We start from the raw sequence: 13458 nt of genomic DNA on the forward strand, positions 1-13458 counted from the left end.
AGCAGGTTGGAAGTGAAGACCAAGATGGATGGTGCCTTTTAAATACCGTAGAATTCTTTTAACAGCCATCCAATGAACATCAGAAGGCTTTGCCATGAATTGGCAAGCTTTGTTCACGGCGAAAGCAATGTCGGGCCTGGTGAGGGTGACATATTGTAAGGCTCCTACGGTACGACGATATTCTGATGGATCCGACAGAGACATACCATCAGATTGAGAGAGGGTACGACCGAGACGTCCTGGAGTGGGAGCTGGTTTCGAAGTCTCCATCTGAGTGCGGTTGAGAAGATCAGCAATATATTTATGCTGATTAAGATGCAAGACAGAGCCAAGTTGTTGAGCTTGAATACCCAAAAAATATGACAAAGGTCCAAGATCCCGAAGTGCAAACTTAGTCCTGAGGTAGGAGATGAAGTGAGAAACCAACATGGGATTACTACCAGTGACCAGGATATCATCTACGTATACCAGTAGAATGAGAATATCAGTTGCAGTGTGAAAGATGAAGAGAGAAGTGTCTGCACGAGAAGATTGAAAACCATAGTCAAGCAAGGCAATCCGAAGCTTTTGAAACCAAGCTCTAGGAGCTTGTTTGAGGCCATACAATGCTTTGTGTAATTTGCAAACATATGTAGGATAGGTGGGATTGACAAAACCCTGAGGCTGAGTCATAAAAACCTCTTCTTCCAGATCTCCATTAAGGAAAGCATTCTCCACATCCAATTGCCGAACTGACCATTGAAAGGAGACTGCCAAAGCAAGGATAAGTCGAATGGTGCAAGGCTTCACAACTGGACTGAATGTGTCAAAGTAGTCTATCCCCGGAGTTTGGGTGAATCCCTGGGCAACTAAACGAGCTTTGTGTCTGTCAATGGATCCATCAGGGCGATATTTGAGCTTGTAGATCCAACGGCAGCCAACAATGTGAGCAGATGAAGGTGGAGGAACCAAACTCCAGGTGTTGTTGCGAAGAAGAGCTTGATATTCACTGTTCATGGCCTGAACCCAAGAGTCATTTTTAGAGGCTTGACTGTAAGTGCGAGGTTCTGTTGTGTGCTGCACAATAAAGCTTCGTTTCTTATGAATGCCAGATTTTGCTCGGGTCACCATGGGATGAGTGTTGAGAGGTAAAGGAGGTGGTGAAGGAGCAGCTGGAGAGGAGGTGGCAAAGGGGACCAGAATTAGTGGAGGGACAGAATCAGAAGTGATGATAGGGGAGGACACAGCTGGTGATGAAGGGGCAGACAAGCTGGGTGAATTGATTAAGGCAGGTGTAGAAGACGGGAGGTGTGGAGAGGGTGAAGATGGAGGAGATGAAGACTGAAATGGAAAAGAGGATTCATGGAAGATCACATTTCTGGAAATGTAGATACGATTAGTGGAGACATCAAGACATAAGTAACCTTTATGAGCTGGTGCATATCCAAGAAAGACACAAGCAGTGGAGCGATAGCAGAGTTTATGTTGTGTATAAGGACGTAAGGATGGGAAACACAGGCAACCGAAGACTCGGAGATGATGATAGTTGGGAAGTTTATGAAAAAGGGTTTGAGTGGGTGACTGAAAATGGAGAAGTTTGGCTGGTAGAAGATTAATAAGATATACTGCTGTTTGAAAAGCATATGTCCAATATTTGGAGGGTAAGAAACTTTGAGCCATAAGAGCAAGACCGGTTTCAACAAGATGTCTAATTTTCCTCTCTGCTCTTCCATTTTGCTGAGGTGTATGAGGACATGAAAACTGATGAAGAATACCATGAGCTTCAAGGTAAGGTTTGAAGGCCAAGAATTCTCCACCATTGTCAGATTGAATGCATTTGATGGTGGTTTGTAACTGGTTTTCTACCATCTTGCGGAAGGTAATAAAAGATTGGAGAGCCTGGTCCTTGGTGGAAAGGAAATAAATCCAGGTATGCCTGGAATAGTCATCAATAAAAATAAGAAAGTAACGGGCTCCTGTTATAGAGGTAGAAGGAGCAGGTCCCCACAAGTCAGTGTGAATGAGGGCTAAGGGGTGAGAGGCATGAGAAGATGACAAAGAATAAGGTAAGGAATGAGACTTAGCCAATGGACAAATGATACATGGAGCAATTTTATTAATCTGTAATGTAACAGAAGGATTACAAGAGGCTAAAGCCTTAGAAAGAATAGGAACTGCTGGGTGTCCAAGACGGGAATGCCAAATTGCACCATCAGAAAATGAGCCTGTGGTCACAAACGCACGAGGAGGAGATGAGGAGGAGAACTCATACAGACCGTCCCTAAGCCAGCCCTTGAGAAGAATCTTCTTGGTGACCTGATCCTTGACAAAGAAACAGGAGGAATGAAACTCAAAGAAAACAGCATTATCTGTGCAGAATTTGGAGACACTGATGAGATTGGTGGAAAGATGAGGTACATGAAGAACTTGATTTAAGGAAAAGGTCTTGGAAGGGAAGAAGAATGACTTGGTACCTGTGTTAAGAATGGGTAACGAATTGCCATCACCAATTGTGACTTGATCAGTACCTGAATATGGCTGAACACAAGAGAGAGTTTGAGCAGAATGACTAAGGTGGTGAGTTGCACCAGTGTCAAAGAACCAAGAATCTTGATGATCTGGTGCGGCAGCAAGCATGGCATGAGAAAAGGGAGCCTGTGCAAGTGGAACACCATTGTTGCCTTGATAGTTGATGTCAAAACGGTGATAGCATTTGATAGCCGTATGACCGAACTTGCCACACAATTGGCATTGAGGACGTGTAGATAGATGATGTGGTTTGTTATGAGCAGAGGGTATTGGGTGATTGTTTCTTGGTTGCTGAGGGTGGAATCTTGTTGGAGGTCTGTTAGAAGAAGATGAAGCTTGGTGCTGAGGTCTTGACGGATGATGATAATGACGGGGTTGATGAGGTCTGTTTGGTTGTCTGGATGGAACAGAAGCCATATGGGCAGAGGCAAATGAAGGATCTGTAGGAGACGAATGCTGGAGATGTAATCTTTGCTCATGGGTAAGAAGAATACTGTGGACGGAATGGAGAGAGAGATCATCTTCGCGTGCGGTCAAAGAGGCTACAATAGAATTGTAGTCAGGACCTAGGCCTCCAAGAAGTTGAAGAATGTGATCTCTTTCTTTAACCGGTTCCCCAACAGCAGCAAGATTATCAGAAATGGTCTTCATCTTGAGAATGTAATCTAGCATAGCATCACCACCCTTCTTTGTGGTCTGAAATTCAAGGCGAAGCTGCATAATTCGTGCCTTGGATGAAGCCGAAAAAATCTTGTGTAAAGCCATCCAAGCTTCATGGGAAGTCTGAAACCCAACAATTTGACCCATAATATCTGGGTTTAAGGTGGAATACATCCAACTAAGAACCATGCGATCAAAACAGCGCCATTGCACAAAATCGGGATTGAGATCCCCAGTAGGTAACTCCTTGGGCGGGCAAGATTTAGTTCCTTCGATATAGTCTTCAAAGCCATTAGCATAAACTACATTTTCCATCTGAGTTTTCCAGAGAATGTAATTGCTACGGTCAAGTTTGATGGGGAGGGCATGGTTGAGGGAGAGCAAAGAGACTGAGTTGTGGTTTGAAGAAGAAGGCAACTGGTGTTCAGAAGACTGGGTGGATGACGGCATTTCTGTAAAGAAAAAAAATCAGGAAGACAAGGCTTGCTCTGATACCATGACAGCTAAGCTTGTGTAGCTGAGAAGAAAATATGCAGAAGAGAGAAAAGAGAATTATTTCTCATTATTTCAAGATTACATTGACACCGGTATTTATAGGCTCAGTACAGTGATCAGTTAGGGTGGGTTTGGAGAGGTTACACAGTTGCTTAGTTACAACAGAATGAGGGGCAGTTCGGGTAGCAGTTTGGGTAGAGTCTGTTTGGTTATCATGTACTTGTTAACATGTGATATTAAATTGGTGTGTACTTTGTCCTTTACTTTCGAGGGTAATTATGAAACAAATTTAAAAACACTATTGGAGTGCATGAATAGACAATATTTTTCCCATTTTACATCAAAATTAAAAAGAAAAAAAGTAAAGTTCCAAAATCTCATATTTTTTGTAGTTGTGTATGGTTAGATGATTTCCCCTAAATTTTAAATTAGAGATCTTGAATCTCTTTCTATTTTTGTTGATTGATACTTTTTTATCAACAAAATGTAGTTTTAAATTTAATTGTTATTCATAATTCATAACACTCTTAATTTTTTTTTAAAAAAAGATCTTAAATAAAATTTCAAAAATCTCTTCTTCTTTTTTTCTTTCTTTCTTTTTATTTCTTTTTATTTTTTTTTATCAATTGTATGTAAATTATAAAATGGGTTTATATTTTCAAGAATAGCTTTTGGAGAAAATGGTTTTTAAAAATTTCATTGCACTTCCCACCCAAATCAATCCAATAGGGGAATTTAGATTGATTTTCACAGTTGTCTTGCTTTCAAGAGGAAGCTAATTTCCTTGATTCGACTGAACCTACACCCATGTATGGGATTAATGCCTGCAAGATGTGCTCGTCTGATTTAAAACTTTTAAATAATAGTATTATCCAAACAAATCCTTTTGGTGGATTTCCAGTCTGGAACCTGTCATCACTGATGACGATTTATTATTTAAGTGAATTTTAAACGTGTCCCCTGCAGGATGGCCTGTCTCAGTCAGGAATTCATATAAAATATAGGAAACTTGTGTTTGGGGCTGAGACTGGAATCCCAACTTTCCATTTTTTAATATTCTAATCCCAAAAATAATATAGGGTTCATGCACTTTGGGTTGAGCTATTTTTTAATACCCAATATGTTCTCCTCTTTCTGTCAAGTTAACCTCCACATGTGAAAAAAAATAACCAAAAATAAAAGGAATTATTTTTAAAATATCGTTGAAAGCACAATTTCCTTTGTTTGTTTGGATGATGGGAATGGAAAATGAATTATAAAGAAGATAAAATGAGGGAAAAGACAAATCCTTGTGATTTGAGTCGTTCATTAAGTAATTTTTAATTAGTCAAACCTCATGGTTTTTCTTTTGTGCATAAAATAATTGGTAATTAAGCACGTTGTTACCGAAGAAGCTTAAAAAATTCATGCCATTATCCAATCAAGACCTGTTCAAGCGATGCCATATATATTACTTTTAATGAAACATAACTTCCCTTGACCGCCATGGTTTTAATATTTTTTGTTAGCCCAAGTGGCTGTGTCCCTGAGGCGTACTTCCGTCAAGCTCTCACTTTCATATGTTTGATGCGTAATTTTATAATGCCTTTCATTTCCTTTTCATTTGTCAAAAAGAAATGCTCATTAGTCTCCATCTTGCCAACTAAAATTAGTATTTATGCACCTCCCCCATGAACCTGTATTTAGCAACTTTCATTGTATATTTAGGTTTCAAAATTAAAGGATCCAAAAATACTTACCCTAAATAGAATTAGTATTTTGTATACATGGTTAATTTCTTGTTGGAAATGAAATATTATAACTATTGTGCAAATTCACTGTAAATATTTGTTAAAGGACAATTAATATTGAAGAAAATTAAAGAGTTAAGAGTCTATTTGAAAGGTATTTTTGATGTTGGGTTGTCTACCCCATGTGTGGGTTGAACGTATCAATGAATGGGCTTTAGCTCAATTGCTTTTAAAAAAACAAACAAATAAATAAAAATTAGGAGTGCGAGATACAAAGAATAGAAAGCAGAGAAGGAGAAAATTAAAATAGGGTTTGGGTGAAACTTGTGCAAGACGATCAAGTGGTAAATTGCATTGATTTTAGTTTAAATTTGATTTGGTGAATCCTTGCAATGACCTTTTTGCTTTTATTGGGCTTAATTCCCAATTTGATCTCTCTAAGGTGTCTAAGGTGTTCTTCCAAAATACCCATTTAGTGAGATCTACACTTTGCTATTGGTGTAATGTTGAAATATCCATCTTTACTTATGATGAGAATTATTGTTAGTCAAGAATGATGTATTTCTTAATAATTGTGAGCCTCTAGTTTTATCTAGAGAGAAACCTTATAAACCCATTGTTTTCACATAGTGGATCAAGAATGATGTATTTCTTAATAATTATGAGCGTCTAGTTTTATCTATAGAGAAACTTTATAAACCCATTGTTTTAACACAGTGGAAGTTAATAATGTATTTCGACCTTGTAAATTTTCTTGTGTGTTGAAATGGAGTAGCAAAATTTATTTTGGATGATAAAATTAACCCCATTTGTCAACCATGCTTTTCTATTATTTTATTTTCAAGATAAAGAAAGTTGTTTTAAAAAACAATTCTCAAACGTGGCCAGGTTTCCTGAATCCACGCAAATGAGGAGGAAGATCATACCGGGGTGCTAAAAAGTCGTTGAGAAATAATGTGGCCATATCATGTTAATTGTTGTATTTTTTAGGGTAGACTTAAATTATGGCCAAATGGACCTTCATATTTCAGTTGTGCCATGGCCGGCAACATGGTTATCGTAAAATGTACCAGGAAAAAAATAATAAAAATTAATATTATTTAATCTAAAGGGCTTGTTATGCACCGTTTATGAACCCTGGTCGGCTCTTTGGGAAAATACAAGATGAGGCCAGGAGATGTTGAAGATATGGAATGTCCCTAATCCGATGACAAGATGGAAAACTTGACTGGGGTGATATATTTTATATGATAGCCAGCCCTATCCATAGAAGGAAGCCATATTTATCGCCAAAGCTCCCTCCCTCCATCACTGAGGTTCTCTCATAATCATTATCATGATCTTTTCTTCATACTTTTTCAATCATTTAATTTACGTTTTCTTCTCTTGATTGCAGGGATACATGACTGTTACTTATCGGAGTTGCAGGAACTTTGCGTTGACGCTTGTAGGGTTTATGGTCAAAGCTCTAAATTTGGGCAAGAGACGGATGGAAGGGTTGTTGATTTGATGTTGGGAATATGGGATGCTGTAAGTGATGATGACTTATCCTCCATGCCCATAACAAGAGCTGGTCATGGGCCTTACGCCTCACTCCGATGTCACCGGAATACCATCCTTCTCCAAGCTAATGAGGTGTGGATGGTTTTCTAAAAAAAGAAAAAAAAGATGGGTTTGGATGCCTGTGAACTTTCTCTCAAGTGCATTTGTCGTGAATGTGGGAGACATTCCAAAATATAGTCGGATCAACATTTCAAACCCTAGCCATCCATCATTTTCAAACCTAATTTATAACCGTTCTAATCAATTTTCTTCCAACCGGCTGCAGCATTATTCAACTACTAATTCAATTGGATATCAAAATTAATAATACAAAGTACAAACATCTTATTTTGAAAGGGAAGAAGATATATAGGGTTTTCAAAAAAGCTTTATTTTTACTTTAAAAAAAGAAAAAGAAAAAAGGAAAACATGTTTTACAATCATGAAACATAAAATGGTTTTTTTATCTTAAAAACATAAATATTTTTATTGTTATTTTTTTTTTTTTACATTTTTTGCCCTTTATTTTTTTTTTTTAAACTTTCAAAAAATAAAAAAGAAGACTAGTTTTTACTATCACAATAAATCAAGTCAATGCATGAAGGGCGACCAAATGACCATCTTGGATAAAACAACTAATCGATCAAGTAAATCTCTTGCATATATGTGTGTGTGAAAAATGTTAGTGGTATTTATCGAAATTCAAATTTGAACTTTTAAACAAACAAAATTGAGTGATATAAACAAATATAGATCTTAATTGAAAACAAATATATCACTATATGATTGATAGTGCATTTTCAATATTGAGTGAAAAAGCACCTTTCGATATTCTAAATGGACCCATCAAATGTCATGTCATGCGTAAGGTTGGTTAACCTAATTAAGATATAGCATTGATAATTTAGATTTTACATAGATATGACAAGTATGATATAGAAATCAATGACTTGATTGGACTAAACAATTTTTAGTCCAATTTTTTGGATTGAATGTCCCTTACTTTTCTTCTTTCTTATCTTGTCAATTTTTTCTTATTATGAATTATGGATGTGATAAGTATAGTATACATATATTTTATGCTACAAGCGTGTCAAGAATATATAAGACTTAAACCAAAATACAAAAATTAAATAAAGTCTTATCATAATATGATTGATTATTATTTTTCCTTTGGAATGATTGTTAAATTATGAATGGGGTGATAACTCCCAAGTTTACTGATAAATTGTTATAAGAATAATGTAAATACTTTTACTTTTACCAAAAAATAAAAATAAAATTATATACATCAATCTAAACTTATTAAAAAGAAATTTAAATAATAAATCATTTTCTTAATAAAATAAATTAAAGGGGCAGTTAATTTAATTGCTATTCTATCAAAATGAATTATTGGGACGTCATTTCTCACTCTTCCAAATCGGATTTTGAGATAGAATAAGAAAATCTATACATAAGTAATATAACATGAATGTATTCAATCTATATAAATTCTTTAATAGTTTTCTACTTTGAGCAAATTGATTGTTATGAAATTCATTGTATGTTGAGGAAATCCACTAATAGGGTCAAGGCATGTAACAAGTAAAGTCTAATTCAATACCCCAACTCAGACCCATTTATGGGAACATCCCTAAATATCCAATTTTGTACTCTAATTATAGGTTAAGATTTGTTGCTTCAATCCTATGCATATGCATGTGTTTATACTCAACGTATACAACCATTCCAGTAAGATAAGCGTCAAAGATAAATTGCTAAGACGAGAATTATATTTTACATTTACAATAGGCCATGTTTGATTCATTCCATCTTGAGAAACTTAGTGAGCATTTTCGTTCCTGTAAGTAGACAATTCAAATCCATCATGTTCCATTTTTAATTCATTTTTGGATGCTTATTCTAGACACTTCAGTAAAATTCTTCCACTCCATTTAGGTTCCTTTATGGTTCAAAAACACGGCCTAGATCGATCATCCAGTCAAGGATTTATTATAGGACCTTGCAAATTAAGTCAAGGTTGTTTTTTTTATTTAGTCAAAACCTGCCACATGTTTTGGTGACAAATTTATAAATTAGACACGTTTATATACTGAAGAAGCTTAGAAAATTTCTGCCTCAACCAACACTTAAATAAGAGAAAACGGCATCTATCCATCATACAACCAAGACCTGTCCAAGGTTTTGGTATGTCATTCGTTGAAAATTATCTGCCATTTACTTTTGATTTGTTAAAAAACAACTAGATATTCATTAATATCTATATTTGCTAAATAAAAAAGGACTAGCATGTTGGTACAAGCTGTTCACATTGTTTACTTCTTGAAACATGGGCATTGCATTTGTCATAAGGGCATCTAAGAATAACAATGGTTTGACAGGGTTCAGTTGTTGCTTGTGCTGTCCCTTTTTTTTTTTCCTTTTTCTTTTTCGTCTTCCTCAAGTATATTTGCATTATAAATACCCACCTCCAGATGGTTCAATTGGTCACTGAAATTAGGCCAATTAGCAATGGCATTGACACAATCTTCAAGCTTTCGTGCTCCTATTCAAAGTGTTCAGGAGCTCATCAAAGAGCCCATCCCTGCAGTCCCACAGCCATTTATCCTGGATGATCCGCAGCCTCCAATTCTCTCAGCCAGCACTCCCCTGCCACTACTCCCCACCATTGACATGAAACATTTAATTATGAGTGAAACCGCAGGTTCTGAGCTGGAGAAGTTGCACTCAACTTGCAAACAATGGGGTTTTTTTCAGGTTTCTCCAACATCGATAATCTCTAATCATTTTTTCTGTATTGCACTTGAACTTTAGGGGCTGTTTTGTTGTGTCCATGCAAATGGAGAGGACCATTTGGGGCGACTGACAAAATTACTCAGAAATTAATGATTTGGCTCGTATGATATCCCTTGCAATTTTGTATGAAGTAGACCCCTATAATCCGTTTGCACCTTGCATGACATATATATAGATATTAAACCAAATCCAATATGAAAAAAATAATGACAAATAACAATACGGAAACTAAGATGTGTGTTCTTGGATGCATAGTTGGTGAACCATGGAGTCAGCTCTTCACTTGTGGAGAAACTGAAATCGGAGATCGGAGAATTTTACAAACTTCCCTTGGAAGAGAGAATGAAATACAAGATGAGGCCCGGTGATGTTGAAGGGTACGGGCATCTTCCAATCCGGTCAGAAGATCAAAAACTTGACTGGGCTGATAGGTTTTATATGATAACCAACCCTATACATACAAGGAAGCCGTATCTATTACCAGAACTCCCTTCATCGCTAAGGTTCTCTCTCATCATCATCTTCTTCGTCTTCTTCTTCTTCTTCTTCTTCTTCTTCTTTCAGCTTTATATATGTTTTCTTCTTTAACTGCAGGGATAGCTTGGAATGTTACTTAGCGGAGCTGCAGAAACTAGCGATGATGCTTCTAGGGTTTATGGCCAAAGCTCTAAAGTTGGAGAAAGGAGAGATGGAAGAGTTGTTTGAGGATGGGATGCAATCAGTGAGGATGACTTACTATCCTCCATGCCCAGAACCAGAGCTGGTTATGGGGCTTACGCCTCACTCTGATGCAACCGGCATCACCATCCTTCTTCAAATTAATGGAGTGGATGGTCTCCAAATTAAAAAGGATGGGGTTTGGATTCCTGTGAGCTTCCTTCCAGATGCTCTTGTTGTGAATGTAGGAGACGTTCTCGAGGTTTCCCCACAGACTCCTTTCTCTCTTTCAAAAAAAATAAAATAAAATAAAATAGAAAATGCTAAATGGAATCCGTTCTATATTTTCGAACCCTAGCTACCATTTTCAAACTTAAATCTTTTGTGTTTTAATTAAATATCATTTGCAGCCCCACGCTTCATGGTTTTATGCACTAGTGGAGCTGTCACTTTGAGATTACAGGCACTGGCATGTGTTTCTCTTTAATATTCATTAAAACCTTTAGTATAATACAGGGGTAGAAAAAGAGTAGAACACACACACAACACCGAATAATGACTAGTACTTGAGGAAAAATGCCCCCTTTTTTACCAACTGCCGCGTCTTCCTATTTTGCAGATTCTGAGCAACGGGGTATACACCAGCATAGAGCACCGGGCAACAGTAAATGCAGCAAAAGAGAGGATCTCCATTGCCATGTTCTTCAATCCCAAATTCTCAGCTCAGATTAAACCTGCTCCCAGCCTGATAAATCCTCAAAATCCGCCACTGTTCAAACAAGTAGGCATGGAAAAATACTTCAAAGATTTCTTCTCCCGTAAGCTGGATGGAAAATCGTATCTAGAGCATATGAAGATAAAAAAATGAGGAAGATTACAGTACATGAAATCTGGCTACATGTATATGGTTATGTTTAATTATGGTATGCTATGGTTTGGCAGTTGCATGGATCCTAGAAAGATTATAGCTTTGAGATGGGTAGTATTACTACTATCTTATTACGTACACTTGTCAAATAATTTCTGTAAAATAAGGATTTCCTGTAGCGAGTTGTTGTAATGTTGTTTCCATGTATAAATTATATAAAGAAGAAAAAAAATTTGTCGTGCTTGTGTTTCCTTGACACCACCATTGCTAGTAATAATAAACAAGGGTTTGTCAACATTAAAAAAAAAAAATTTTTTTTAAATAGAGCTTTTAAATATTATCAGTTATTTTTAAAAACAAGTTTTTTTTTTTTAAAAAAAAAAACTTAGATATAAAAAACAAGTTTCTTAATTTATTCTTTGTAAAATCACTATGCACCTATATTAAATGTAAATTTACTCAACAAAGTATATTAATATTTTCATTTTTAGAATTTTTTTTTTTTAAAAAAAAAACCCTCAAATTTGTTCTCAAAAATCAATATATTAAATTCTCTAAAACTGTTTTAGATAAAAAAAAAATAATAAAATTAATTGATATGTTTTTTTAAGTTAAAAAATTATTTTTTATTTTAAAAAATAAAAAAACTATTTTTTAGAATAATTTTCAAATAAATCCTAATTCATTAAAACTTATTTTACTAGCTAGATGTTGACTACTAACTTATTTTACCAGCTAGATTTTGACTACTAAGCCATTGTAAGGTGATAGAAAAGAATTCAATTTCTTGAACAGAAGAAATTGTATAATGTTGGTCCAATTTCAATTCTATATGAGCAAGTCTTAATTTAGTCATAGTTTTCTATTCTTAAATTATTTTGATTAAGGGTAACATTTCTCTTTTTTACACCGGTATCATCTTCTCAAATTTCATAATATTACACAAATTTTTGCTTTATATTAAACTATTAGACAAATCTAAATATTATGTTATAAAATTTATGTCTATTTTTAAACATTATATTAACCTATTTGTCAAGCTTTGTCTCCAAATTGTGATTAAATAAAATTATAAAATGACATTTTTATCCTTTCTTAGATCATGATGGAATGAAATCATTTCAAATATGGTTCCGTTCTTAATTCTTCTTTTTAATTCCTAGTCTCATTTCTCCCCACAATCTAATCAACATCCCCAAACTTAATTTGATTTTCCTTCTAAATGTTCTTTTATACTTCCTCCTATTCTTAACTTCATCTCTTCTTGAACCCTAATCAACATCACAAACTAATGAAAACCAATATGATTTCCCAATACCCTTTACATACGGTTTCCCATTTGAAGCAATTCCCAACCTCCCTTTTGAATCATACATTGAAGCCAATAAAAAAATGGATTTAGATGAGTATCAAAATCGACATCCCAAAATCAAACATAAAATGAAAAAGAAGTAAATTTCACCAAATCCACGATGAAAAAGAAAAAGACAAAATCCCCACCCATCTTATTCCCGATTCATCACCTCACCTTTCAATTGTCATCAACAGATGCATCTTCCTGAAATCTAATTTCCAATCAAACCGTTCTTTTTACCCATAAGCTTCAACCTTCCTACCTCAAAAATCCTTATCTTTTACTCTAAAATACTCATTTTCAGTTTTCAACTCATCTTCTAGTGTTCAGATTTGAAAGAAAAGAGAGCAGAGATATGTATGTTTTGAAATTTCAATATGTTCAAAGTTTCATTTTCTCATTTATGTGTGTTCATCATTTTTATTTGAAATATAAATAGGTTATAAATGTGTTTTTAAGTTGAAATGCAGGTCATGATTGAAAATTTTTGTGTCCAAAACGACCATTTCGAGGTCGGAGATGGTGTCGAGAACTGGTTTTATGCCATATGGCGGGCATGGTGGGACATGTCCTTAAGTTTGTCCATTTTTGTATGTATTAGAAATTTTTATTAGTTTTTTTTTATCTTCTTTTCTTTCTTTCTTTTTTCCTGTTTTGCTTTTTTGATGGTAGAGTAGGGGAAGAGTGATGGTAAAGGAAGGGATGAAAAATTGTGTTGGTGAATTATGCTCATGTTATGTAAAATGTTAATTACTCAACTAAATAGATCAACTTATATATGATATAAATAAATATCAAATAAAAATAATAAATTTAAGCATTATATAATTATTAAAGAGCCAACA

The 13458-nt window shown here is 35.2% G+C and overlaps 1 protein-coding gene across 1 annotated transcript; it reads left to right on the forward strand.

Moving 5' to 3' along the window:
• The first annotated feature begins 9449 nt into the window (after positions 1–9449).
• LOC100265741 (oxoglutarate-dependent flavonoid 7-O-demethylase 1) lies at positions 9450–11259 on the forward strand. The gene is made up of 4 exons (XM_002270438.3): positions 9450–9695; positions 9990–10237; positions 10329–10653; positions 11011–11259. Exons 1-4 carry the CDS (start codon positions 9450–9452, stop codon positions 11257–11259), a joined length of 1068 nt encoding a protein of 355 aa, XP_002270474.1.
• The last annotated feature ends 2199 nt before the right edge of the window (positions 11260–13458 follow it).

The sequence above is a fragment of the Vitis vinifera genome, chromosome 10 (assembly GCF_030704535.1).
Source record: "Vitis vinifera cultivar Pinot Noir 40024 chromosome 10, ASM3070453v1".
Lineage (NCBI taxonomy): Eukaryota > Viridiplantae > Streptophyta > Magnoliopsida > Vitales > Vitaceae > Vitis > Vitis vinifera.

Bases quoted from the DNA above. Each gene is read 5' to 3' on its own strand.
- LOC100265741 (XM_002270438.3), top strand. From the start codon at position 9,450: ATGGCATTGACACAATCTTCAAGCTTTCGTGCTCCTATTCAAAGTGTT. The intron at 10,238-10,328 runs GTTCTCTCTCAT...CTTTAACTGCAG, and splicing joins GAACTCCCTTCATCGCTAAG to GGATAGCTTGGAATGTTACT. The intron at 10,654-11,010 runs GTTTCCCCACAG...CCTATTTTGCAG, and splicing joins ATGTAGGAGACGTTCTCGAG to ATTCTGAGCAACGGGGTATA.